General features: G+C 41.2%; 2 protein-coding genes across 7 annotated transcripts in view; both read left to right on the top strand.

Annotated features, from left to right (window-relative positions):
• The first annotated feature begins 5,137 nt into the window (after positions 1 to 5,137).
• LOC146562217 (neuronal calcium sensor 1) lies at positions 5,138 to 23,140 on the top strand. 6 transcript variants are annotated; one of them, XM_085293785.1, is made up of 11 exons: positions 5,138 to 5,290; positions 5,375 to 5,497; positions 5,948 to 6,068; positions 7,097 to 7,239; positions 12,631 to 12,655; positions 17,940 to 18,078; positions 19,865 to 19,943; positions 20,129 to 20,217; positions 20,306 to 20,383; positions 21,300 to 21,407; positions 21,521 to 23,140. In XM_085293785.1, the coding sequence occupies exons 4-10, from the start codon at positions 7,176 to 7,178 to the stop codon at positions 21,396 to 21,398; spliced, it is 573 nt and encodes a 190-aa protein (XP_085149911.1). In that variant the 5' UTR covers positions 5,138 to 5,290; positions 5,375 to 5,497; positions 5,948 to 6,068; positions 7,097 to 7,175; the 3' UTR covers positions 21,399 to 21,407; positions 21,521 to 23,140. The 6 variants fall into 6 exon arrangements, with proteins under 6 accessions (XP_085149911.1, XP_085149912.1, XP_085149913.1 ...); XM_085293786.1 differs by lacking the exon at positions 5,375 to 5,497 and having other exon boundaries at positions 5,143 to 5,290; XM_085293787.1 differs by having other exon boundaries at positions 5,152 to 5,497; positions 5,948 to 6,075.
• A 1,392-nt stretch (positions 23,141 to 24,532) lies between these two features.
• hmcn2 (hemicentin 2) overlaps positions 24,533 to 26,780 on the top strand; it is a 46,594-nt gene continuing 44,346 nt past the window's right edge. The window contains exons 1-2 of the mRNA XM_085293789.1: positions 24,533 to 25,032; positions 26,611 to 26,681. Coding sequence (XP_085149915.1) covers positions 24,774 to 25,032; positions 26,611 to 26,681 — 330 coding nt within the window. The 5' untranslated portion in view covers positions 24,533 to 24,773. The remainder of the gene's footprint in view (positions 25,033 to 26,610; positions 26,682 to 26,780) is intronic.

Consider the following 26,780-nt stretch of genomic DNA (forward strand, 5'->3'; position numbering starts at 1 on the left):
TTTTCACTGTGAAGTCCAGCCTCGCAGTGTTTAATTTTGAGATGCATTTAAGTAGAGTGGCTCTGGCTTGTACATAAAAGGATTGTCGCTCATCTGCTGCTCTTTGTCATTCCATCCATCTGTCACAGAGTCGCAAAGATTTGTGTGTGTGCAACAACAACAAAAACAACAGAAATGTTCACCTGCCTCTTTATGACAGTCCATCACCAAAACTTTATGTTGGGGAAAAGCACTGATGGCAGATCAAGTATGTTAGTTTTAGTGGATGATTGAACAGAATCTTCTGACCTGACTTTTTTCTGCAAGTTATCAGCTGTAACTATAAGCAGAAGTCCTCGCATAAATATAGCACACCTTTCATGTCTCAGTAAAGCTGCATTTCTGTTCAGACTTAAGTACTGGACTATTTATAAAATTGTCACAGTGATGTATCAGATGCTGAATCAAAGTTACCTTCATGCATAAAAGTACCAGCAGAATGGCCCTGTAACATCTGTTTTTCAAACATACTGACGTTCCTCTGAACATTTATTTCCTCAATTTATGCATGGGTGTCTCTCTCTCTCTGGAAAATCTGTAAACCTAAGAATATTTCCTCCTGCTGGTGGAGTTTCTCCTCCCTTTCAGTGTTCCATCTGCTAATTAAGACAAATATTGTGTTGATGCTATACTGTCAGCCCTGATATGATAGCTTTCCAGTGTTTTCAAGGCAATACGGAGGGTGCTGAAACTTGAAATGTGCAGTCATTTTCCTGGCCGTGGCATTTCTTCCAGGAGCCCCCCAGCTGTTTTAGCATATGTCAGCATATCGCAGGGATGCCGACGTTGCGCCGGCATTTAATGATGCCACTGTGCTGCTGATGGTGATGCCTTAATGATCGTGGTGTGTGGTTTCTGATAAACGGCTATAATCTGCAAGTGATTATGAACAATCATTTTCAGGGGAGGCGCTTTTGTAATATGTGTTTCAATAATGGTGTGATGTGAGGTAAAGCGGTGTTTGATCAATGCATTATTCTGTAATGTTGTCCTGTTTGGAAGTTAAATGACTATAGGAGCAGAATTTTCATGTCTCGCTCTGGAGTTCGAGTTTTCTACACCGAGACTGTTTTATGAGCTAAAATGTGTGGCATCACAGATATGCACAAAAAAAGAATTATCACACAAGGCCGACAGCAGCAGCAAAACACTAGTTTAAAAGTCTGTGATATCACAAAGCAGATACTGTATGTATAAGCATACAGTTGGGTGGTGCAATGGTAATTCAATTGCCTTTCAAACAGATCCAGACAATGCAAACCTTACCTGCTGCAATACCTACTGAAGTTAACTTCAACATAGTGATCTAAAATTAGACAAACATAAGACAGCATTTAGACTGAACTTGATACAAGATGCAGACTTTAGTTTAGTAAACTCAACAAGGCTTCTAAAGTTCTAAACGATCCAGAAAGATAAAAAAAATCTTAGAGCAATTTGCCCCATTTTTGCCATGGCCTCTTTCTCTATTTCTCAGCCTTGTTCTCTCTATTCCTACGGGGCTACTGTAACTGCAGTTGACTGCAATAAGGGACTGCAGGGAAGGATACTGAATACTAAGCTGGCCAAGTCAGACAGCCTACATTTTGATCCAATCCTCCCATGAATTAACAGAAAGCTCCTATCGGGCTATAGGATGATGGCGTGGCAGTTGTTAATGAACAAATCCAATAGCTGAACATCTGTTTACATGATGCTCGGGGGAGTTGAATTTTAATAAGCTACGCATGGAGATGTTTGACTGCAAAGTTTGGACTCGAGCATGAGTAAGAGGAATCGAGAGCAAAAATACAAATGAGCCTTCTGGTTACATGACTCGTCCTCACGTCCTTCAGTATAAAAATCAATACACGAAACTGCAGCGCATTAATCTTTTTCTTCAGACCAATTAAAATTCCTTTCCCCATCTTTTAGCAAGTATGTATCTGAAATCATTTTCCCTTATTCCCATCTTGTGCTCTTTCCCAGCAGGACCCTGCAATCTCCAGATCAGTAATTATAGTAGCCTATGTTTGGATACACCTTACCTGAAATTTGCTGGTATGGTGTCTCAATTTACAATCCCACTCTCAAGCTTTCAGTTTTATTTACTTCTGCCACAGCCCTTCGATTGTGGATTCTTTGTCTTTTGGTCAGACGCATGGAATTTAACAGAAGAGAGTTTCATGAATTTTGGGAAAAGAAGGAACAATCTTTAAAAAAATGGGGTGGATTGTGCAGTTTGTTTTAATAACATAAATGAGTTGCACACACAGACTGTACATAAGAGATGTATGCAACCACTGAGAAAATCCCCCATTGGTTAGTAACGTTTCATCCCAAAGGCTGAGGTGATAGTTGCATCTTAGCATTTTGAAACCAGCCGTAGTTGGGTGTGGCCACAAACAGGTCCCCTCGTAGGGTAAGAAATTACCAATCACAAGGTAGGCCTGCCCCAAGGCAAATGCTGCTTTATTGCTGTGTTTTAACAGAGAGCATCATTTCTAGAATGAACATCATGCTGTGTTTAACAAACTAGCCACTGAGACCATAAAACTCATTAGGAAAGTATTTGCTGGGCTCATAGATCAAGCTACTGAAGGTTTGTATTTCCCACAGAGATTACTGAAATCTTTCTTGTTTTGGTAACAAAACGACCCCCAACCCCCTTTCACTTTTTACGTATCATTTTTCAGACCCGGAAACCAAGCCCACTTTTTAAATACAGTCAATAGCGTGGTTGCCAAGAAGGGATGGGCATTCTTCCAAAATCATCCATCATATTATAACCACAAAAAAAAAAGATAACCTTTTCTTTTTTTTTTGTAGCTCAGTGACTAATATTAGAAAATCATGCACATCCCTACCCCCAAGGCTAACAAACTTTACTCCCTAAATATTTGATGAATAATGAGGCTTTTACCTTTATTTGCAAACCTGTACACAGATGTCTCCCAATCTCTCTCTAGTCAAATTTGTGAATTTAATTTTTGTGGACGTGTACAAGACCTGCAAATCTATCATTAGAGTCATATATGAAGATGTGCAATAAAAACATCCCAGTCTGTATTCAGTTTCAAAACTGTGCTGCTGAGAAAAGCAGACAAGTCGGGCAAGTCTGCAGACACGTTTTCCTTTTGCCCGGAAATTTGTATTTTTAGCAAACTTTATTAAGCATAATTCACTGGATTTTGAACCCAGGCTTTCTCTGTGAAGGTCAAAAACTTGACCCTACCTTACAAAGTTAATATAGTACCTTACGAAGCCTATTTTCAGTAGTAACAGTATTTTTCTTTGACCACAACATTTTGTTTACTATGGTTGAATCAGAGTGTCAGCATTTTATGTTACTAAAAATAACTCACTCATAAGTGATATACATGTATTCAGCTATGTATAAGCTTTGATAAACTTCTGATACCTGAGCCCTCCACACTAGTAGTGTTTTTGGGGAGGACACTGAACTAACTTGCTCCTGATGCCAGACAAGCTCCTTGCATTCCAGCTCCACGGTCGAGTGTGTGTATGTGTGTGTCTGCTTATGTGAAACTCATTACAAAGTCCTTATAGAACCTGGCAAAGGTTGAATAATATTCCGTAAGTGGCCCTTAACACATTTCACAGTTAAGATATGAAAGGAATAAATAACAATACCAGTCTGCATCAGTACAGGGTGTACTCCACTTCTCACTGGGAAAGGCTCCCCTAACCCTAACTGCGACCTTGAATTGGGTAAGCGAGAGAAGATTATGCCTGAAGCCCTCTGGTGAAGTTATTTTAATTTTGACCAAAGGCCTGTGAGTGTTAAAGTTCATACTCAGCAGTGATTCAGCAGCCTTTTGCTGAAAATGTAACGACCCACTTACACACATCATTTATTCACACCCCATTGTTTGAACGGCTTGCTGCCCTAGGGAGGCTTTGAGACTGTAGATGGGCTTTTTAACAAGCTAGCAGATCAGTCTCTCCAAACATGACTTGATGTTATCGTTTTGTAACCAAGCTTTAAAAAAACGAAACCAAGCATATCACGAAACACAAAAACTATTTCAGTGTGTAACTTGGCTACCTGCCTTGTTTTCAACCATTAACATTAAGCGTGATAATTCACTATTAATGGAGGAAAGAGAGAGAACAGAGAGAGCAAAAGAGGCAGGTGATCTTTTTTTGAGTATGGGCTGCTCTGCTGCTGACATTTGAAATCATTGAAAATAGCTTGTATTTAAAATGCCATTGATTTTAGGTGTTTGTTTTTTTTAATAAGTCATTGAATATGTATGATGTGTTAATGAGAAACGCCATTAACAAATGCTAATCATTTCTGTGTTATTTGGTTTGGTGTGAGAATACTGAAAAGTTTAAACAAGTGCAGATATGGAAGTGGATTACTTTGTAGCTTTTAAACATAGCAATAAATAAATAAATAGAAAAAAATAAACCTTTCTTTACTTCACACTTAAAAAGTGATCTTTGTACAAACCAGTGTTATTAACGGTAGTTATTTAGGCCAAACGCTGTAAATCAGATATCATGTAAATTTGGAATTTTACCTCAAACGCAGGACTGCCTTCAATGGCATTGTGGGACTTGTAGTGTTGCTCAACCTTGACTGACCCCGACGAAGGACTAAAAGTTAGATTATTCTGAATCGTTTTAGCCCCTTTACTTAAGGAACTTTGATATTTATGCTAAAAATGTAACTTAGTGCATTTTAATTCAACCCTTTGCCACAATTAATTTTTGTCCGTTTGAACAACAAACTCAGAATTCTCAAGTTACAAACACTAACTTTGAATCCAGTGCAGTGATTAAACATTAAAAAGGGTAAGTGTCTAATTTGAGTGTTATAAAGACAAACCTCACCACCACTTTCAACCATTTTTTTTCTTTCTTTTTTTGTGTGTAAAACTGGGCAGGCAGACTGACCTGTAAACAACGTTACATATAATGTGAATGTGAGTCGAAAAGTTAACCTCTCGCTATATGCCCGGTGACACGTGTAAAGGCTCTTAAAGCACACAAAGAGTCAGTGTGTGTCCAGTGGTACCGCGACGTCAGTGTCTCTGGCACTGAGCTGAGTTGGTCGGGGCCATGCAGCAGAGGCAGCAACGTCACTCCCTGACGGCGGCATCAGAGCAGCACGGACGGCCATCCGCGCAGCAGCGAGTCGCTCACTCCGGAACTCGGCGAAGGAAGACGGCGTCGGACAGCGGCTTTCTGCTGTGGGGCAAATTTTTTCTTTTCACCGCGACTTTCCGCTTTTGTGGCTGAGGTAACCAGAAGCCGCTTTATATGGGAACGTTTTTTTCTTTATTCGTTTAAAGGTGTGTTTTCTGTTTTTTTCCTTGTCAACTAGCTACACGGAACAGCATGGGTACCAAACGTTTCGAGTACAATGACTAGCTTCCCGCACTGTAGCCATAAACTGAGGGTTGCTATGGTACTGCCAGGCAACATCCCACCTGCTGCTGCCTCGACTGTATGTATTTCTCGCTGCTGTCAATCAAAACACGTTGAAATTAATAAAAACAAAGCGCTTTTCGAGGGTTTTAACCAGGCTATACGTTTGTTGAGAATGTATGTATTTTAGTTGTGCTGTTTTGTCTTAGCCAGCTGTTTGAATCAGTCATTTCACAACGTGACTTCATTTTCTGCTCGTTTAGGCTGTGCTGATTTAACGCAGAATACTTTAATAGCAGCCTCTACAGTTAAATTGACAGCACTCTTCTAGCTGCATATTGTGTGATGCCTGCTGGCTACACTCAGCAGCTTAGGCAGTCACTACAAAGGTCGTCTTGTTTTGAGTGTTTTTCCAGTTAAGTGCCCATGTGTCTGTGGCTCTAGGTGACAGTCCAGTCCATTTCTCATGAAATACAGCACATGCCTGTCATTCCCTTTGTAACTGCTGTCTGTTTGTTTATTTTCATAGTGTCTGTGCAATATCCAGGACCAGAAGGCTTGAGCAAACGCAAAATGGTGATTACCAGCGTGGCATCCCTCGCAAAGACATCACTGGCCGTCGACGCAGAGTACAGATGTTTGCAGTGAAGGTGCATAGTGCGTACAGTAGTCTTCTAATTCTGTGGCTCAGACAGCTGCTGTGGTTAACCGTCAGTGCATGCCAACGCCCGGCCCACGGTACAAAGAAATTCCATTATCCCCATCTCTGTGACAGAGAGGAAGAAACCACCATGCCATGTTGTCATGAGGCCAGAAAAGGAGGGAGAATTATGAGTCAGAATGGAGGAGAAAAAAAAAAGAAAACTGTCACTCTTCAAATACACATCTAAACTTGGTAGACAGCTCACATGCTTATTTTAAGAGCAGCACCGGATCTCTTTTGTGCTGTTCAGTTGGCATCAGAGCTGTAGAACCATGAACAGACTTGGCGTCTTTCTGGTATCTTCTTTTTTTCCCCCCTAGAAATTATTACTGAAGCTTTTTAAAACTGTTTCTTTACACTGTGGTGTCTGTGTAAATTCCAAGGATTAGAGCTAACGTTTTAGAGCGAGCGCAAAGTGCAGCGGGGGGCATCCAAGTCGAGCTCTGTTCATTGTATTTTAGTTTACACACCTCCTTATCTCAGCTGTCAAGAGGGAGGACTCTTTTTCTACAGTAACTTACCCTGAGCAATAGAGATAGTGGTGGGAAAGGAGGGGTGGGAGGAGTGAGAAGAACAGAGAATGACTGTGAGGGAGCGAGCGTGCTTAACCCAGCCACTGAGTGACTCTTGTATCCAAGGACGAAGGTAGCAACGCGTCCAAACGCCACTCTTCGCCCACGGGCTGCTGTAAAGAAATGAGGCGGACACATAGGCGCTCCGCAGCGCTCGTATAGACTCAATAGCCTGCTGGGTCCTCTTCACGTGGTCCCCTGGGGTTTGACTCGTCTGTGTGGAGTGCTGATGGCTGAGCAGATCATGACCGCAGCTAGAGTGATATATACAGAACGATTAGCCTGAATGGGAGTGTTTTATTTCCTTTTCTGTCAAAGCAAACTCAAATAAAAGTGTCTTTCTCCTATCTCACCCGTGTCTTCGCACCTAAACTAGCCCCACTTCTCTTGCGTGTTTTGGCAGAGGAGCAGACTGGCGAGGACGTAGTAACAGGTGATACGTGCCAGCGTGGATTTGGGGGCGTCGAAGAGAGCTGAAGATCATGGGTAAATCCAACAGCAAGCTCAAGCCAGAGGTGGTAGAGGAGTTGACAAGGAAAACCTACTGTGAGTAACTGAAAGTGTGTTTGTTTTTTGCTTGTTCTTACAAAGAAAAACTTTGCAGAAACTTTTTCTGTGAGCTTGTCATAGCCTGTTGGCCTGAGGTTAAAGAACATACAGCTTGCAATAGGAATACATAATACAGAGTTTATTGCTGCGGTTTGCTAATCTCATTTTCCACCCACTGTGCACCACACAGGCTTAAGAGTAAATAACGCTGCCTGCTGGGATGCTTTGGGATGCTATACATTTTTCACCACTGACAGAGCAGATGTCAGTTGCGAATGATCTCCTCATTTGTTTCAAATTTCAGATTCTTGAATGTATCGCAGACTGCAATCAGCTAAGGCTGAGTAAAAAGTTGCAAGCGGGGGTCTTTAAGTTACGCTGAGGACATAGTAGAGTTTGTGGCAGCTGTAATGATAGCTTTTCTTTACCGATGAGAATGTGGTTTTATGTGCTGTGCTTGTAAACATGCTGTATGTTCTACTTCTAATGTGACAGACATTGATAAATTTAAACGTAGAAAGGGTAAATCAATTGTGCTTGTGCTTGTGCCGCCACACTTATAAATTGCATTCCTGCGTCAAGATCGATGGATGGGGTGGACTCACAGAAAGGGGACTGACCCTCCGATAAAGAACTGTAGCGAAGGTGCGACTTTGTAATTATATCTTCGATTGTTGTTCCCGTTGATGCATTAGGGTGCAAATTGACTGTATTTCTACCATCTTACCAGCCGTTGCTTATCAACGTCTGCTCAGCTATCACTTTGGATCACATTTCTAATTACCACCAGCAATGTCTGCTTGGTATCCACTATATTAACCACTTGTGTGTTATTTTTGGAGCACAGCATTGCTATTATTATTATTATTATTATTATTATTTGAGCACCGTGGTGTGCAGGTGTGGGTGGGAGTTGACATCCCCTGGCTGCTTAATGACAGTGTTATTTGTGTGGTTGGTCTCTCCACAGCAGAACCAAGGAAGGCTGTTGTAGCAGGAAATTGCTGTGGAGGAAGATTAGACTTCATGCTGGGCTGGACTGCTTGCTGCTGTCCCTTTCTCTCTCTCGCTCTCTCCCCCTGTCTGACTGGTTTTCTCATTCTCTCTTAACCTTTCACCCTGTCTCTTTTGCTTTTCCCCCTAACCGCCCTCTTTGAGCAGGGAATGGAATAGTATAATTAGGATCTTATCTGGTTAGCATCGCTGAGAGGGGCTCTGAGCTTTTCTCTCCCAGCGTGATCGTTCTCTTGTTGCTACTGTTGTTGCTTGACTTGAGACTATCGTTTCTGCTTTCCTTCATCCTGTTACCTCTTTCTCTTGCGCTCCCATGAGAAGCGTAGTCTGCCATTTTAGTCAATGCTTTCCTTTGGTCCTTGACAGATTGGGGACTCAGTAAATTTCCCTGTGCCCCTCTGTTTGTTTGTGTTTGTGTGTGTCTGGTAAAAGATGCAGGATGTTTTGCACAGAAAATAATGTGTGTTAAAAGGTAAACAGCAAGGCCAGAATTGAGGCCCATTTATTTACGAGGAATAAATGCTGACATCTGGATTTATTGTATTTTAGAAAATTTCTTATGAGCATTTTTTTTTGTTATCGTCAGTAAAACACCTTCAGAGACAACAGTAGGCTGTGCAACAGCTCTCACTAATGAGTGATTTTTCTGGTCTTTAGTGGAAAACAGTAGGGAATAGTTACAAACTCGCTCCTCCCCATAAATGCTTCCCTGAATGACTGTTCTGGCATTACATGGAAGGACCAGCAATCCTATTAAAATGTCTGCAGGATGTAGCATAGGCCCATGTATCAGCATGAAGATTTTTTTCTTTTTCTTTTTTTGAAGTGAAAAGAGACAATGACACTCATAGCGATGGAGGCACAAGCTGAATGTGTTCTAGCTAGACCCTGCAGGGCCAACGACTGAGTGGGCCCCGCACCCTCCTGCAACTGGCTGATTGCATTATTGCCCATTGCCGCTGACTGAGTTATGTAACACGGTTTTTTATTAAATCGCAGCCATGGTAAATTGCCTCAATTTCTGACTGCAGCAATGGCTTTTGAGGCCAATTTAATGCTAGCTTGGCTTGGCTAAAAGTAGTGAGATTGACCCTGTCATTTACTGACCAGAAAATGGTCACAGGATGAGTTTCTCGGTTTAAATGCTGAGCAGAACAAATTGAGATGGAGATATATGCAGAGCTCCTTATCCGTAGTCCCTGTATTGTTTTGCTCTTGATCTGAGGTAGTCGCATTATCACAAACATTTGGTAAATATCATGTTTTGTGTTTCAGGTGTTTATTTTCTTTTTTCCCAAATTTGTTGTGAAGGTTGTTTTTTTTTTTTTTTTTTTTTTTTTTTTTTTTTTTAAATTTGTCTGTCTCCTACAATGCGAGACTGCTGGATAATGTAATTTTATATTTTTATTTTTATTTTTTTACAGGAGAATGTAGCCTTGCTTACTCAACACTTTTTACCCTCTCTGTGTTTTACCTGGCTAGTAACCATGACTATGAGCTGCTCAAGGTTCAACATTACAGTAGATGAAATTAGTGATTAAGTTACTGTCGTTTTGTTGTCTTTAAAAGCCTTTTATTTTCCCCCGGGCCAAACAGAAGTGGTGGTAGACAGCATCTATTGTCAGCTTGCTGCAGCAGCAGCAACATGAGTTCAGAGAGCCTCTCAAAAGACCACCTGGTTAAACTAATGCTATTGATTTCCAGCCCTTTTTTTTCATTAGTAATCCCAGGAGCCAAGAGGCTGAAAATTACTTTGGTTACTTGAGAGAAAGTAAAGAGACAAGGGAAAGGCATGTGGGAATGGTTGATTACATACTGGCAGATAGTAGTGCTTGTGTGGGCATGATAACACATCCTGCCACATAAACAGTTCTTTTTCTTAAATCAGTGGCTGACCTTCATTCCCTCTGCTTTCCTCGTCTTTTTGTGGCTCTCTAGGGTTTACTCCCACTTGTCTACTGCTATACAGGATATACTAGAATTAATGAATTCTATTTTCAGCAAAACAAAAGCTGTATTCCAATTAGGGCTGGGCCATATTATACCGTTCACGGTAATACCGGTATAATGTTAGGCAACGATAGGAAAATGAAATATCGCGATAGAATATGAGTAAACCGCGCATGCGCAGTGCCTTTGTTTTCATACGCACATGGCCGATTGTTGAGTGAAACAGATGAACCAGAATTGGTTTGTAAAAATGGTGCAACTTCAGTGATGTGGAACTGGTTTGGTGTTTGTCCGTCAGATACACGACAAAGCACATTTTTTTTTTGCAGAACATGCAAGCGGCCGTCGTTATTGTCGTATTTGTCAGACTAAGATGCTCTTAAATCTGGGAGTAATCTGGGTCCTAAACTCCGTATGCTTCAGGTCAAACAACACTGCAGCATCACTGAGAGTTTAAAACTCTCTAAATTCTTTCATCTTTAATAAAACGATCAGCATTGCTGCTTTACCAGGTGTAACTATGAAGTTTAACTTCCAGGCATCCATGAAAACAAAATTTATTACATTTAACTGAGTTAGAAGTTAGCAGGAAGCTAGCGGAAGTTAGCTCGCTAGTTTCGCTAGTTACCTAAGCATGATATCCGGTTGTTCAGTCTGACGTCACTAGCCGTGTCTGGGTCTAAACTCCACTGCAGGTCCATATATCAAACGATCACTATGGCATTACTGAGAGTTGAAAAACTGTCTAAAGTCTTTCATCTTTAATAAAATGATCAGCGTTCTGCTCTACCAGGTGTAACAATTGAGTTTAACATCCAGGCATCCATGAAAACGGAATTTATGACATTTAACGGAGTTAGAAGTTAGCAGGGTGTTAGCTCGCTAGCTTCTATCTAAATACAATATAGCATGTCCTGACTGCGGGGTTTTGGAAACAAATTAAAACGTACAGCTCTGCTATCACTTCCAGCATAAATGAAGACAGAAAACTAAACAGCAGTGACGTTTGTAGGGTTACTGAAGTTGGGCTAGCTGGTATATAATGATTTGCTACGTGACCGCTAGCGACACAGCTATGTTAGCATAATATAAACAAGCTAACTTTTTTTCCACTCGATAAAAGTTAACATGAGTTTTCTCGGTGGTCAGGAACAAATGTAATCGCATGGCAGGATGCTGTAAAAGGACCAAACTTCAGCCAGGAGAACAACTGAGATAATCCATCCATAATACGAGGTTAGTCATTCATATACTGCTGTATGGGCTGGGCTGTAGTTACATCCTAAGGTTTTAAAAACTGAGCTTAAATAAATGATTAGCGGTAATAAAAGCCGAGGGAGGTCAACAGGGATCACTGACTGTTTTAGGAGCTTTTTGAGATCAAATATCAGAAAATACATGTTAACAACACAAAAGCCATATTAAACGCAGACTACTTTAGACCGGAAGTAGGATTCGTCGTGTCATCACTGAACAACCGCATGTTCTGACTGAGAGATTTCTGAAAAAATTCAAACGTACAGCTCTGCTTTCACTTCCAACATAAATGAAGACAGGAAACTAAACAGCAGTGACGTTTGTAGGGTTATTGAAGTTGGGCTAGCTGGTATATAATGATGTGCTACGTGACTGCTAGCGACACAGCTACGTTAGCATAACATAAACAGTGAAGCTGGAGGACAAACACTAACACTTTTCCACAACTGAGATAATCCATCCACAATACAAGGTTAGTCATTAATATACTGCAACAACATGGGAATAGAGCAGCTGCCAGAGAATTCAACATTAATGAATCAATGGTACAGAAGTGGAGGAAGCAAGAAGAATGAGTTTAATAAAGTTTGATTTATCTGACTGTTTTGTTTCACTTAATGTGCGTTATAATCCCGTGCACCTTATGGTCCGAAAAATACGTACTGCACACTACAGTTTAATGTTGCAAAGCACCTCTTTTTAACTTCAGTGGATATTATACATGGTTATGCTCAGGATATGTCAGCCCATTTCTACTGGAAATGCCTTTTGGTTAAACTTTCAGCAAGGAATTTGCATTTGCACTGTTACATTTTTATAAAGCTTTAATGTACATAAAAACCAGCTTCTTGTTTAAGTGAAAATAAATGGAAGGTTGTCTTTTTGCGCTAGTAATGTTGTGGAGTTGTATTTTGTCTCACATCAATTATATCGTCAGTTAAATCGTTATCGCAAATTTTCAAATATATCGTGATAAATATTTTTGGCCATATCACCCTGCTCTAATTCCAATAATTGCATGTTGAAACTTAATGTTTTTTTTTGTTGTTGTTGCATAAAACATGTTTGAAAGCCTAGTACCAATATGGTTGGCTACCAGGCTCCTCTATTGTGTCTGATATGCTAAGTTTTGCATCTAGCTAATGTCACTCTTTATTTCTCTTACAGTTACAGAGAAGGAGGTGCAGCAGTGGTAAGTGTGTGCATGCATTTTTAATGAGATTTTTTTTTTCCTTTGTTCATGTGGGGCTAGTCAAATATTAGCATTTAGCAGCGTCTTCAGTGACAAAGCTCGCTGGAGTTAGACGCTCCTTTCAGGTTTACTCCTTTGCATTAATCTGACAGCATCTGAATGTGCTGGTTTCATGTTTTTTTTATATAAAAGATACTGTGTCATTTTTAACACACCACAAATCCAAACTGCATGCTGTATTAACAGATTGGCAGGCACAAAAGTTTGACTCAAAGTGTCTCTTCATGAATTGCTTGGCTCACTGATAGCATGGTTGTCTTTGGAGAATGCCTTTAATTGCAATAATGTGAGAAATAATAGCATCTTGCTGGCTGTGTTTCTAATTTACAAAAGGTATTTACCTATGATGCACTCCTGATTTAGACCATCCGGTGGAGATCGCGCTCTCTATCTCTCTCAGCCTTTGTGTGAGGGGCAGTGACGTGCAGCATACATAAACGGAAAAATACACACTCGAGAAAGATATTTACAAATGCGGTCACACTCAATTAGAATCGATGTTGAGAGCTGTCGTCGTCACAATTAAAACAATTCTTTGGCACGTAAAGTGAAAGGTGTGCATCACGATCAGGTAAACACAGTGACCTTGACAGACTGACGAGGTCAGCATCGTTACATGTCCCAGGTCTCAAAAGGGTCAGGAAGTTTTACATTGACCCAGCTGGAAAAAACCCTTTTCGATGTATCCCTTCTCAGGATTCGTTTTCTTGAGTCAGCAAACAGTGTTGCTGGATTTGGTTTGATAGTCGATTTGGAGCCATCTCCTTCACACTTCCCTGAAGACAGATGAGTTCTGAAAATAGAATGACTTTGAAGCCTAACTGAGACAGAATGACTTTGAAGGCTGATAATACTGATACAAACATTTCCATGATGCATTCCTCCACAACCTTTTTGCTCTGTTTGCAAAAGGGATGTCTGATAACAGAGGAATGGCAGGGGTGCAAGCTGTTTCACTTTCAGGCAGTCATGACTACTTGGCCACAAAACCTACACAAGGTTGCTCATTAGTAATCCTTCCTGTCAGATTCTGTTCCTATTAGTCACTGTGACCTGAGCCAAGATGGGCTCATAGAGGTCTAGCCTTTGTCTGATCCCCGTCTATGTTAACAGCGTTAAAACATGCACGTCAATGTGTCAAAACGAAGCAAATTCATAAAACAAAGACAGTTTAAGCCAGGATATTGCATAAAAGTGGGCCCGGAGCAATCTGCTTTTATTGTTAAGGTGTGAATTTATGGATCTTTTTGTGAAGGGACAATTTGACAGCCTCTGGCAGATGGATAAGAAACAATGCTTTCTTCATTAGCGGAGATGATTCAAGCGTGAGCACAGTCATCTCTTTTGTTTGCCGGGTGGTGCTATTGGGCTATTATTTCTTTGAAAATCCAAATCAAAGTAGACCATAAATCAGAAAAAAGAGCTCTGTAATGAAGTGATGACTCTTCAATGTTCACATTTTAGTTCTCCTCCTTTTGACGTTTTCATTTCATGACCTAATTCCACATGCGTGAAAAGAGCTTTGCCTTTAGAACTAGTTGCTCTTCATGTTTCCTGTTGGGGAGTTTTTTTGCAGGGGGAAAGGGAGCCACGGCACATAGCAGTAGTACAGCAGCATTAGATATCACTGGACATTGGCAGGTCCAGAGCCTTCGAGCTGGCCTGTCTCTAGGGCTGCCTGAGTGCACTGGGGCGGAAACCCTCCCCTCCCCAAACCTCCACCCCGCCGGCTGTGCAGCCAGCTAGCTCGCCATCGCTCTCGCTGTCTTTCACAGGAAAGTTTGCACGAGCCCTCACTTGAAGATCAGTAGCAATCAACACGGCTGAGTGTGAGGGATGAGAGGGAATTTTACCAGGGGGAATGCCAGATGGCGTGTAATTAGAGCACAAGCACAGACACAGAAGAATTAGCAGGGTTAGATAAATGCCTGTGTTGTGCATTAAATTTATTCTCCTTTCTAATTCTCCTCTAAGGGAACATCATTAGTATGCCCGCGGCCTACCTGAAATCAATAACTAAATGCCATAGCTCAGTGATGTTCCCTGCCAGCTAGGCAGGAGCAAAAGAAACATCCTGCACAGTACCAAGCCACCGTGGTAGATGCCAAAGAACACAACCAGTGCCAGAAAATAAATATCTTATCTTCATCCCAGCACCCGAGAGTAGTCTGATCCACAATGTCACATCCCCACAAGTACAGCACGTAGTTGCACTATTACACCGCTTCAAGTACAGGCTGAACGTGTGTGTGTCTTAGCACTAATGTCACCAAGTAGGATCTCTTGTACATGACGTGTTCTTGGCAAATGAAAGTGATTCGTATTATGAGCAGCTGACACTGCAAACATGTTTACACGTTGGTGCAGTGCTTACTGTATCCACTATATCTACAGTTTGAGTGTACAGTGCATATGTAAATTAGCTGTTGTATAGTTGATGTGTTTCCCAAAGTTTGGGATGCTGTGCAAAATGTCAGTAAAGGTGCACTTCACTGTTTAAACCCTGCTTTTTGTGGAAATTGTGCAAAGACAGCGTATCAAGTTGTTTTATGATTTTATTTTATTTTTTATTTTTTAATTTAATTTTTTTTTTTAAATTTGATGCTAGCAAAATGTTTAACAAAAAAGGGGCAGGCTTAGTAGTCTGACTTATTCTTGCCGTTGTTCTTTTAATGTTACAGTTAAGTGGCTGTCTGGTTGATGCACAATTGATTTCACTTGAAATAAATAGTTAATTATTTAAATATTCAGCTATTAAAACTGAAACACTGTGGAGCTGTAATAATAATAATCATAAGATGAAATGCACTACTGCATCATTAGAGCTCTTTTATTTTATCATGTGTAAGAAATTATTTTATAATTGTTGGCCTGTTGCTATTAACTGCTTAAATGTCACTGGATTAGTTTTGCATACAAGTATATTTACAGGTCTAAGGAAATACTACTATAGACACTGTAGTCAGGCGTTCTCACATTTTGAAACCTTGAAAATGTTGTAGATGTGCTAAATTACTGGAAGATGTTTTCTAAGATGGTAATTCCTTATGAGTTGCAAAAAGGGGGGGAATCCTTATTTACGCAGCTCTGAGGTACTCAAGTGATTTTAGCATTGCATTAAAAAAAGATTGAGTTCCTCTGAAAGAGCAAAAAATTAAAAAACTGTTCAAAATTAAAGCAGCCGAGTCCGCCCTATCCTTTTATCCATTTCCCATAATGCAACAGAAAATCACCTTCCATTAGACTGCACTTGCATCTTAAATGCTTTCTCCTCTTAAATGCCATACCTCCTGCTTGCAACACAGGCTTTTTGTTAAATTTTAAGGCTCGAGCTAAAGTCGAGAAAACCCAAACTACATCAACAGTCACTCAGTTTTTTTGGTTTTTTTTTTCTATAAAGTTCCTTTTAAACCACAGAAGATTTGCTTTCACAGCCCGAGAAATGCTCCTGATGGGAGAACTGAGCCTTTGTGTGTAAAATTGATGGGTTGCCCTTCTAAAAGCCTTCTTTTTGCCATGCATAATGGCTCAAAACGCAAAGCAACAAAGTGTCTGGACAACATCATTTTTGCTGATCTTCATCTCAGTGAATTCATTTATCCTCTGGACAGAGAAGGATATAAAACAGCATTTTTGCCACGATTCTCAACACATTTCCAAACTGTGATTTTTGCCATGCAGTGTCTTGTTACTTATTAGAAAACAGATGCCAGTGCATCTTTAAGCGCATGCATCAATATGGGAGTGCTAATTTATTTTTGCTTGTCTGCAATGAGCTAAAATTTGCTGATATTTGACCCTCCTGATCTGACATTATTTAAAAAAAGAGCAAACTAGATGTGATATTGACAGAATAAGAATATTTATTTTAGATGTGATTCGATGAATTCATATTCCTCTCACTGTGGGTGTACCTATGATACAGTCTTCAGTGCCTGAAAGCAGTAAACGGAGAATTTGAATGCACTGTACTAACGGTTTTTGTACTAATTGTACTAGTTTTTGTACTTGTAATGTTCTGTGCTTGAACATGAGCACTGTATGTACAGTATGATAGAGCACATTTCATTGTCTTCAGTCTTTTCTTTGATATTCCCCCGTCAAGCATTAAAAATGACAAAAGAATTCAGGTGAAATAGGTCGGCTGTGGATTACGATATGCATTGTGCGTTCGGTTCTTTGAATACCAATCAGGTTATAGCCTGCATAGTTAAGCTAGGCTTTCTTTTTTTTTTCCCTGCATGTATCTCCAGATAATTCATATATGAGAATTTTGTGGTTCTGCTCTCTTCTCGCTTTTCTTCTCGCTGAACTTTTTCCCAGCTGCTCCTCAAAGCTCCTTGCCTATTTCTTTGACTGTAAGGAGCTGGCTTCATTATCTCCCGGGCAGATTAAAAGTAAAAGAGTTTAAGAGGAGTGAAGAGTCAGAGTGTGAGTGGAAAAGATCGCCCCTGGCCTTCATTCTTCATCAGAACGCGCTTTCTCTGGCCTTAATTATAGCCCAGTCTTATTACGAACAGCCAGAGCTTAAGCAGAGACGAACACGCAGTGCTCCCTTGTGTGAACTTGTGTCATTTTTGCTGTTGATTAAGAGGAAAAGCTTTTTGCAATGCTTTTTATAACTAGAGTGTTATTATTTCCCTGTCATGTCCTCCTCCTACTACTATTCATCTAAGATTTATTTTTGTAAAGACTAAATCTCGCTTACTTGCTTCCTAACCTGTTCCTGTGTGGTTAGACTCTGTGGATGCAGACTTCCCTTATGAAGACAGAAGAACACTGCCTACCTTTGAGTGATTGCGCTTGAAATTGCTTATGAAATGCTTCTATATTTAGGCTAATAGAGATGTTAAGTCACTCTCCAGATATGGTATTTCCAGAGGGCAAGAGGAAGCTCTCAGACTTATCTACCAGCCACGCATATTATCAAAAGAGGAGCAGAGAGTAATTTGATTAGAGTTAACCACCCTGGGCTTGCTATTGGATTAAGGCGATCGTCTTATCTGTGAATGAGACAAATAGCTTTGCACTTTACCTTTTTGATCTAGCGCACTCTTTCAGACTGAATCAGTAATGCCTATGGTAAGAGTGAGGAGGTGACTTCAGTCTACTGCTGCTGTCCGTTCTAGTCTTGATTATGAATTCTCGTTTCGTATGGTTGCATTGCATAAGGCTGTATTACTTTTTAAAATAATCTCACAGTGCGCTCTGTTTTTCTTTTTAGGTACAAAGGTTTCATCAAAGATTGCCCGAGTGGGCAGTTGGATGCTGTGGGTTTTCAGAAGATATACAAGCAGTTTTTCCCTTTTGGAGATCCCACAAAGTTTGCCTCCTTTGTCTTCAATGTTTTTGATGAAAATAAGGTTTGTAAACAAATTCATATGTTTTATTAGCCTTTTAGGGTGTGTAGGGAAATATTAAAATACCCTTGCTAGTTCACAGTAATATGATCATTTGGGGCTGGCATTGCCGTTAGATAAAAGGAGTCTGAGGAGAGGGCTAATCTGGAGGTTTTTGTTCAGATCATGTCAGTTTGTGAGAACAGCATCTCTTTCTTTGTGAACATCTAGGGACTACTGAGCAGAATAAAAGAGAAGTGTTGTAATCTTTTTCATTTTAATTATTATTCCAGTGCCATTATTGTTGTATTTTTCCCCCTCAGAGCTGTAGTCTCTCACATCTGTATACACACAGTTTTTGAACGAGAGCTGTTTGTTTTGGGCATTGTCATAAAAATTATAGGCAAAAATGTAATTAACTATTTCCCCATTGGGACGTGTACATTACCTACAACTGAAGAATCTAGCAGTGCCAGTGCAGATATTCTTTCTGTGATGCACACTGAGTGCTCACATTATGTATTTCTGGCAACATTAGCACAAAAAGAACCTGGATATATTTTACACTTAAAGATATTATATTACACTAGGTACCCCTTCTTTTTGCTCAAAAAGGAGCAACGAGCTGCAGTGGAGTCTTCGTGTCTACAATAACCTATAATTGTAACCCAGAGAATGTGCTGTTCTCTTTATGGGGTGAGGGTTGGAGGATGTACTGGCAAAGCCAACAAGATAGATGCATTTTTCTGAAGAAATCCACCTCACTGTAGCTGTACGTGATCATTGTGATTGTGTTTGGGGACACAAACTGAAGAAGAGCAGTTCGCAGAAAGCTGCTGAGCCCCCCGGAGGTGTATTGACTTGAGTTAAAAGGCTTTGTGTCAGGAAGATCACACAATCCCCTTCATCTGATGTTTATCTGTGACCTTCATTAGCATTACGCACCCCGTAGTTAGAGAATGCATTGATCGTAGCAGTTTTTGGGACTTGTGCGATCTGCAACACATGACTTTAGCATTTTCTGTCTAGTCAGCTGTCTGGTAGAGATAGCATTAGCTGACCCTGAGGGGCACAAAAACACCAGGCTTTTTTCCCCTGCTTTAAAGAATACTGTGGCTAAACTTGCAGTGGGCAGCTGACTTAGCAGAATGTAGGAAGACGACAGACTCCGTCAGCTGCTTGAAACAGGAAGTCATAACATGATGGATTGGTTTGAATTAATGGCGTCTGAGAAACTTTGAGTTGTGTTTTTATGATTTTAGAATCAAGTCAGTAGACCACTCTTTGATGCACAAAGTGTGGATTTAAAAGTGTAATTCGTCTTTTTTTTGTGGGGTTTTTTGTTTTGTTTTGTTTTTTTAGCTCAGCGAGTCACATTTTAACAACACTTAGAGAAAACTAAATTTCAGAGTGGAACGGTTCCTGCCCCGTTGGACAGAATGATCACTCGCGTCCATTCGTGATGTGAAATGACTGGAAAATGCGAGGCGTCTTTGCTCCCCGTATGTTGTGGTCGTATGTTTGCCTGCTGTAATTTTTAGACTTTGAGCCAGTAGCATTCTTCTTACTAATGACCAGAGGTGACATATTTCTACCTCAGGAGAGAGCCAGGTGCGAGGCAAAAAATAGCATCTGACTTGGAGCAAACGTCTGGCCCCATTTTCAGAAGAATCCAGCAAGGACATCATGAAAAGAACAGGACAGAGTTTGTGAAAGTACAGCCACTGCAAGTGTGAAGTGAGAGCCTCGTCTTGTCTCTGGGCCATTTCTCTTCACTCTCTTTCTCTCCCCTCTCTCGGTCGCTCTGCAGGATGGACGCATCGAGTTCTCCGAGTTCATCCAGGCCTTGTCAGTGACTTCCCGGGGGACTCTAGATGAAAAGCTGCGATGTAAGAAGATGGAATCTCCTCTCTTGTTGTTAATATTTAAATGACAGTAGTACAGACTTCTAGAGAGAAAAACGGCAAATAAAACCTTGACTTAATTTTTAAACCTGTGACAAAGTGTGACGATATTTATCCTCCTTTTTCACCCACATGAAGCCCACATATTTTAACTTCTTGTCTTTGTACAGGGGCTTTTAAATTATATGATCTCGACAATGATGGCTACATAACCCGAGACGAGATGCTGAACATTGTAGATGCCATATATCAGATGGTGGTAAGTTTTCCCAAACATTAGAGATCTAATCCTGACTCGTTTTAATGCAAACACCATATGAAGCATTATGATGTTGCTGATGTCGTAGGGGAACACTGTGGAGTTGCCTGAGGAAGAAAACACACCAGAGAAGCGTGTGGACCGCATTTTTGCAATGATGGATAAGGTCAGTGTTTGAGTACTAGAGATGTAATTAGTAGGGGTGCAACGATATTCGTATCGATATTGAACCGTTCGATACAGTGCTTTCGGTTCGGTACGCATATGTATCGAACAATACAACATTTGTAATTTATTTTATCAACTTTCCTTCTGACGATGCTGTCTGTGTTGAGCTGCTTTGATGACCTCACACACCTCCTTCAAACTTGGCTCCGTCAACTTGAACTCTACTGATGGTGGGGCAGGGTTGATGAGAGCTTTGTTTGGTCCCAAGTCTTGTTCCCTCAATGGGTCACTCGTGGTCTCATGAAGGAAGTTATTCACCTCCTCTGCTGAGCACTCCAACTGCCCGCTTCGCTTGACCCCTAGTAAATAGTGATAGAGCAATATCTGATATTCATTGAGACTGACATTGATATAGTCATGAGTTTAACTTTATTAGGGCTTTCGTCTACCTTTGTTGCCACCCTCGGGGCTTTGATATGGACGCTGTTAAGTTTAGAGCTGTTAGCTGTATTCATCACAGTGTCACTAACACCGCCTGCAGTCTATAAACATCATATATATATATTCTCCTCCACCTCTAGCGCTCAGTGCTGGTGCCCGCTCTGTCAGCTCCAAGAATCTACTCGGCTTTAGTGAAAGATGAGATGCTGCCTGCATGGGCGTGTTTGTCAGCTCACTACTGCCAAGATCAGCCCATAGGAGTAACTGTGCAGCACAGCAGCACTTAGTGATTTGTATTAGCTGAGAGTGGTGACTGTCCAAGTGCACTGAACCAAACATCAGTCCCAATAGCGTAGAATAGGGGCAACATGACATGGCCTGAGATGCTTTTTTGCCCCCTGCTGGAAGGTGTGTGTAAAAGCATCACAGGGCTTCAGCTCGATATATTTTTCTGTTTTTGTGTCGTGTTGCAGAATGCAGACGGGAAGCTGACTCTGCAGGAGTTTCAGGAAGGATCAAAGGCAGATCCCTCAATTGTTCAGGCATTGTCACTCTATGATGGACTTGTGTAGGAATGTAAGGTGAGTGGGGTATTAATCAGCTGCTACCTGCATACCTACCCGCATGGGTGATTTTTCAGTTCCCGGTCATGCTTCAGCCTCACAGTAATGCTGTGTAATTTCTATTTCTTCAGAGCAAAGAATACAGAAAGGAACTTCAGTCTGCGGGTTGAAACCAAAGTGAAGAAGCCACTTTCTGCTCTTGAGTTTGTTCTTATGAATTATTCATCTGGCTCATTTGTTTACTGGCAATCAAATATTCTTGCAGCGCTGAACGAAGAGCGAGACAGGACCTCCTCTCACTGGCTAATGTAATGCACTGGCTGCTGCCAATTGTTGCTGACATCCTGCTCAGCGTTTTGTCAACTGTGAAGTGAGCTTGTGAAGACTTTTTTTTTTTTTTTTTTTTTTTTTTGTAGTAACACAGCAGCTCTGTTAGTGATTACCCAGCATGCTCTGAACACAACCAGGTATCATAACTCAACTGCTCCACTCACATCCCTCTTACACCTCAGATGGATCCCACTCAGCTTCCCCCCACTGTCCGTTACACAGCAGTGCAGCACCATCACACTAATAATGGGAGGAAGCCACATTTTAACTCGATCACCCAGAAGCAGATTGCAAACTTTTCTACTCCCAAGTATCTGCCCATCTGCGTTTCCAATAGCGGACTGTGAACAAATATATCGTCTGATGTGATAGCGAATCCAAACCTGTCTGCAAAACCCTCCGTTGTTTGTGCGTGCTTCTGCAGCTACGCAGCATCGCATCACACCCTTGAGTAACTCTGGACTTTGGAGTATTGTGTAGTGCGAGGTACTGAATTCCTGTGGAGATGTTCGTGTGCATCTTGTTCACATGCTGTAAAGCGGCAGATGCAAAGTGAACTGCTCACTCAGAGGAACTGTGCTGCTGCTTCATCACCACACAGAGAGACTCTAAACCACAGGAGAATCTGTCGGGGGGGAAGAAAGTGTTACTTTTGTGATAATGTGAACACTAACTTAAAGACACAAAGCAGTATAGTGTGTATTATATAATGTAAATATAATGGTAATTTATTTTCTGCTTTTTTTTTTTTTTTTTTTTTGCTGCATTTATGGGAATTTCCTCATAAATATGGAATGAAGTTTTATTTTTAAATCAAAGGTTGTTGAAATGTATTGCACTGTATTTTTCATTATTGTTGCCCGATTCTCATTTTTGTCACGCCCCGAGGTTTCCTTTTCTCGAGAGAGCAGGGTTTTTGTTTTGTTTTTTCATGTGAGGAGGAATTTTGAAGTAGCACAGAGTTTTCTATGGGTTATTTTGCTGTGTTTGCAGCCCGTGCATCCCATCGTGGTTCAGTCTCCCTGCTGTTGTTCGCTCTGCTGCCCCCGCCTCTCGAATGGCCCGGCCAAGCAGCCCAGCTCGGTTCTCACAGCAGCCGAATTGAAGCTCAGTATTTCTTTGGAGAGCACCCTCAGCAACACAAAGCCGTGGTCACTGAGAGCCACAAACGGACATCATTTCTGACTGTGAAGCTTTTGTGAGCTCTGTGGTTTCAGTTGTCTGCTTGGTATTTGTTCTGTGTGAGACCTGCGCATGTATTGATGCCTTTTTTTTTCTCCATTGGATTGTTTTATTTTGAGCATTAAGATGTTTTTCAGCTTCACTGATCTTTATGCCTTATGCAAATTTACTAAATTCTAAATGTCATTTTCCTGTTGATTGACAGTATAAGAGCACAGAATAAAATGCATTTAAGTGGCTATCTTTTCTATTACTGTATCCTTAGTTTGTAATGGATAGAAAACTATATATATATATATATATATATATATATATATATATATATATATATATATATATATATATATATATATATATATATATATATAAATAAAAAAAAAAATATTATTTTTTTTTTTAACAGCTTTTAATAACTTTAAGGGGCTGCTTTGTAGAATGACTGTTGCTCATGTGTTTATTTGCAATATTTTAAACTTTACGAATCTTAATCAACTCTCAAGAAGTAACTCAAGTTTGCACAGACCCTGATGTTTTGTGATTCAAATGTAATTTATTATGAGTCCAGTTTTGCAATGCTGTACCACTGTTAAGGGAAGGTGTCATGTCAAGCTTTAGTGCCTGTAATGCTTTATAACACAGAATCTAACATGCCAGCTTGCTCTGTGGTATAAGCCTGCACTGTGTAGTTATGTGATGAACAATGAAGTGCATAAAACTCTGACGTCTTGGCATTGATGGGTTTAATGGGTGGGGCTCGTGTCTTTTAAAGTTGCTGGGCTCTCCGGGCCTGCTCAGACCTGCTTTCTTTCTTCTCCTGTCTCTTATCTCCCCCCCCCCCCCCCCTTTCATGAAGGACAGATGCAGGTGTATTCAAGAGGAGGAAGGGTCTGGGGCCTTGACCTGAAACTGTTTCTTTACGGGGGTTTTTTTTTATTCAGCATAAGTTTCAAATGTAGCATGTGTAACTTAAGTACAGTAAAACACGAGTGTGTTTTCATGTGAATAATCAGTTTCTTAAAAGAAATGTTCTGCTTTTATGCAGCTTACTTTGGAATTAGCTGACATATTTGCGTTTGTAAGATCTGGGGGTGGGTGGTGGCTTCCTCTGTGAGGTCTGATCACATTAAAAACGATATATCATAGCTGGGCACCAAGTCCACAAGGATAACATTTTTAATGATCAATAACATTTCATCCACATCAGCAGAAAAGAAAAGAAGCACAGTGACATTGCTCTTCATTCATATGTCAAGGAGATATTTGTCAGCGTGGGCTATGTATAAAATTAGGTTGGTGTCAGCTGAATATAAACTATGGCTATTTATAAAAACCAGGCTGTTACTGAGACAATGTTCTCGACACGTCCAAAATACAGACGCCAGGCCCCGCTGGTAACAGGGGAAAGCTGTTAAAAAGTGCGTCTCCAGGGGCCCACCGCCATTGTAGAGAAAAATAAACTGACGGGAAATGTTGAATAGGGTTAAAGAAGCCTGGAAGTCACAGTGGGGTCGAGTTACACACACACACACACTTTCACACAAACACACGAAGGAAAGGAGAAAAAAACAGGTTGGGTCCCGGGAACTTTTTAATACCCATCTCCGCCCCCGTTTGGAGCGTCAGAGCACCAGCTCTCCTGGGGCCAGTCCACATGCTCCTCCAAACTTTACGCACGGATGTACTCCCGTGGAAGTATTCAGCACTGGATTTTGAAGTGTTTCAGCTGAGCCGCGTTGTTCTAAATCTACTAGAAGCAGTGCCAGAGTCATTTGGGCGGCTTCGAAATCAAAACTTTTTAAAACTTTGTGATCCTTTTTTTTTTTAATATATGACTCGCCTTATTCCAAAAGACAGATGCAGTAAATTTGGAAAATGGCCGGTGCCTTATTAAAGTGCTTAGTCTTGGCGCTCTCAGTATGCGCGCACAGACTTTTGGCAGACCCCCGCGTTGAGACGGGTGATGAATCCGATGACAGCGCCTCGACCCTGGCCTTTGTGTTCGATGTTACCGGCTCCATGTACGACGATCTGAAACAGGTGATAGAGGGCGCCTCACGGATCCTGGAGAAGACGCTCAGCCGGAGGACCAGACCCATTAAAAACTTTGTCCTGGTCCCCTTCCACGACCCAGGTACTTTTTCTACCTTTAACACAAGTTTGTTCTTTAACTAAAGAGCCACAACTTAAGAAACTTTTTTTTCGTGAAAGTGGATGTATGGAATGCGTATGTTTGTTAATTCATGAATATGATTATAATTTATTGGAGCATTGACTTCAAAGGAAAAGACTTTCTTGAATTACTACAAAGAGAGCGTGGTATTTTTATAGTTTCCGCGCCTTGCACTGATTTACTATTTATATCTGCCATTTACACACTTATACTTGCAACGCATCTCAGAACGTGTAGCAGAGTGTGCTGCTGCATAGCGGCTTCAGTGGAAGCCCACTTGTAGAGAGAAGTGAAACTGATGCAAGACGTCAAGCAGGGGAGGATATGCGAGCTCACAGTGGGTCTTGGGGACAGGTAAGGCTCTTCATCCCAGCCCAGCATCTTCCTTTCTATACGGGAAAGCTACAGCTTGAAAATAAGAGTGCTCCAATGGGGGGAGGGTGTTTGTGCGCTGATGGGAAGCATATGCTGTCTGCTTGTGTGTGTAATTACCCCAATCGCCACCCCACACTCACCCCACCCTACTCCTGCCTCTCCTCCCTCTTCTGCCTCGCAGCCCCCCCACTGGCCACCCGGGGGGGGGGGGGGGGGGGGGGGGGGGAGTTGTGGGGGTTGCCTACCCTAACGCCACACATTTTGTCTGTGTTTAATGCGCCTATGCCCTTGGGGACCTTGTAAACTTCCAAGATCCCAGAGAAGCCCTCTGTGGCTGACGAAGAGGCGTGACAGCGCCGTCGGTGTTTCCTCTCAGGCACTCTTGAGAGGTCGACAAGCACTTGAAAGCAGCTGGAGAAAACACCGAGAATGAATTAGAAATGTCATGGCCCTGACACATGTCTGCAAACTCTGTATCATTAGTCTCACAAAGATACTTCAAAATTATATTTGACAGTTGGAATAAAGAGCAATGACACACCAAAATCATGAGGTATACAAGACTGGATGAGGGTCTTTTTCTGTAATAACTGTGATGAAGTGCTCGTGTTTATGGAGGGCAGCAACACAATGCATTCCCTCTGCACTGGTTAATGTTTACTGTTCTGTAGTTTGGCCCCAGAAGACATCCTAATAAGTGTCAGGCCCTGACAGGCTTTTATCCATCATCCTTGGGTCTGGAAAATGATTATTCCGTCATCGTGCAAACTGTCGCCAGATTTTTAGTGATTTGTGTAAAACAAAATGTTACGCTGTAATTTTGTCAGCACGGCCTCTCTTGTGCCCTGTGATGTGTGATTGATATTCATGTGGTGCACAACGGCTGTGGGGCATCATTCTGGCCTTGATAAAATGTGCTTTGGCTTAATAGGGTTTTTGATGCTGTGTGCTTTTCCTCTGCTCATAAGGGCAAAGCTGCTAAGAGGAAACAAACAAACGCTCTCCCTTCTAAAAATTCCAGACCATAGGCGTTTTGTGGTTGCAATGATTATCCTGTTCTGTATAGGCATACACTCTTCAGAAATCAGAACAGAACCGGCTGACTGGGTTTGATTTTCTTCACAGAAAGGTTTTTTTTCCTGATGTATATTTTTAATCTGACAGATATTGGCCCCGTGTCCATCACCACCGACCCAAAGAAGTTCCAGCAGGATCTGCAAGAGCTGTTTGTCCAGGTTCAGACACAGATTACATAAATTAATAATTTTGTACAAATGAAACCTTTAGATTATGGTGAACAGTATGTGGATTGCCAGCCCCTAAAACTGTAATCA

Source organism: Mchenga conophoros, linkage group LG12, assembly GCF_057382185.1.
Source record: "Mchenga conophoros isolate Kocher_MC1m ecotype Shallow Benthic linkage group LG12, M_conophoros_male_GT1.1, whole genome shotgun sequence".
Lineage (NCBI taxonomy): Eukaryota > Metazoa > Chordata > Actinopteri > Cichliformes > Cichlidae > Mchenga > Mchenga conophoros.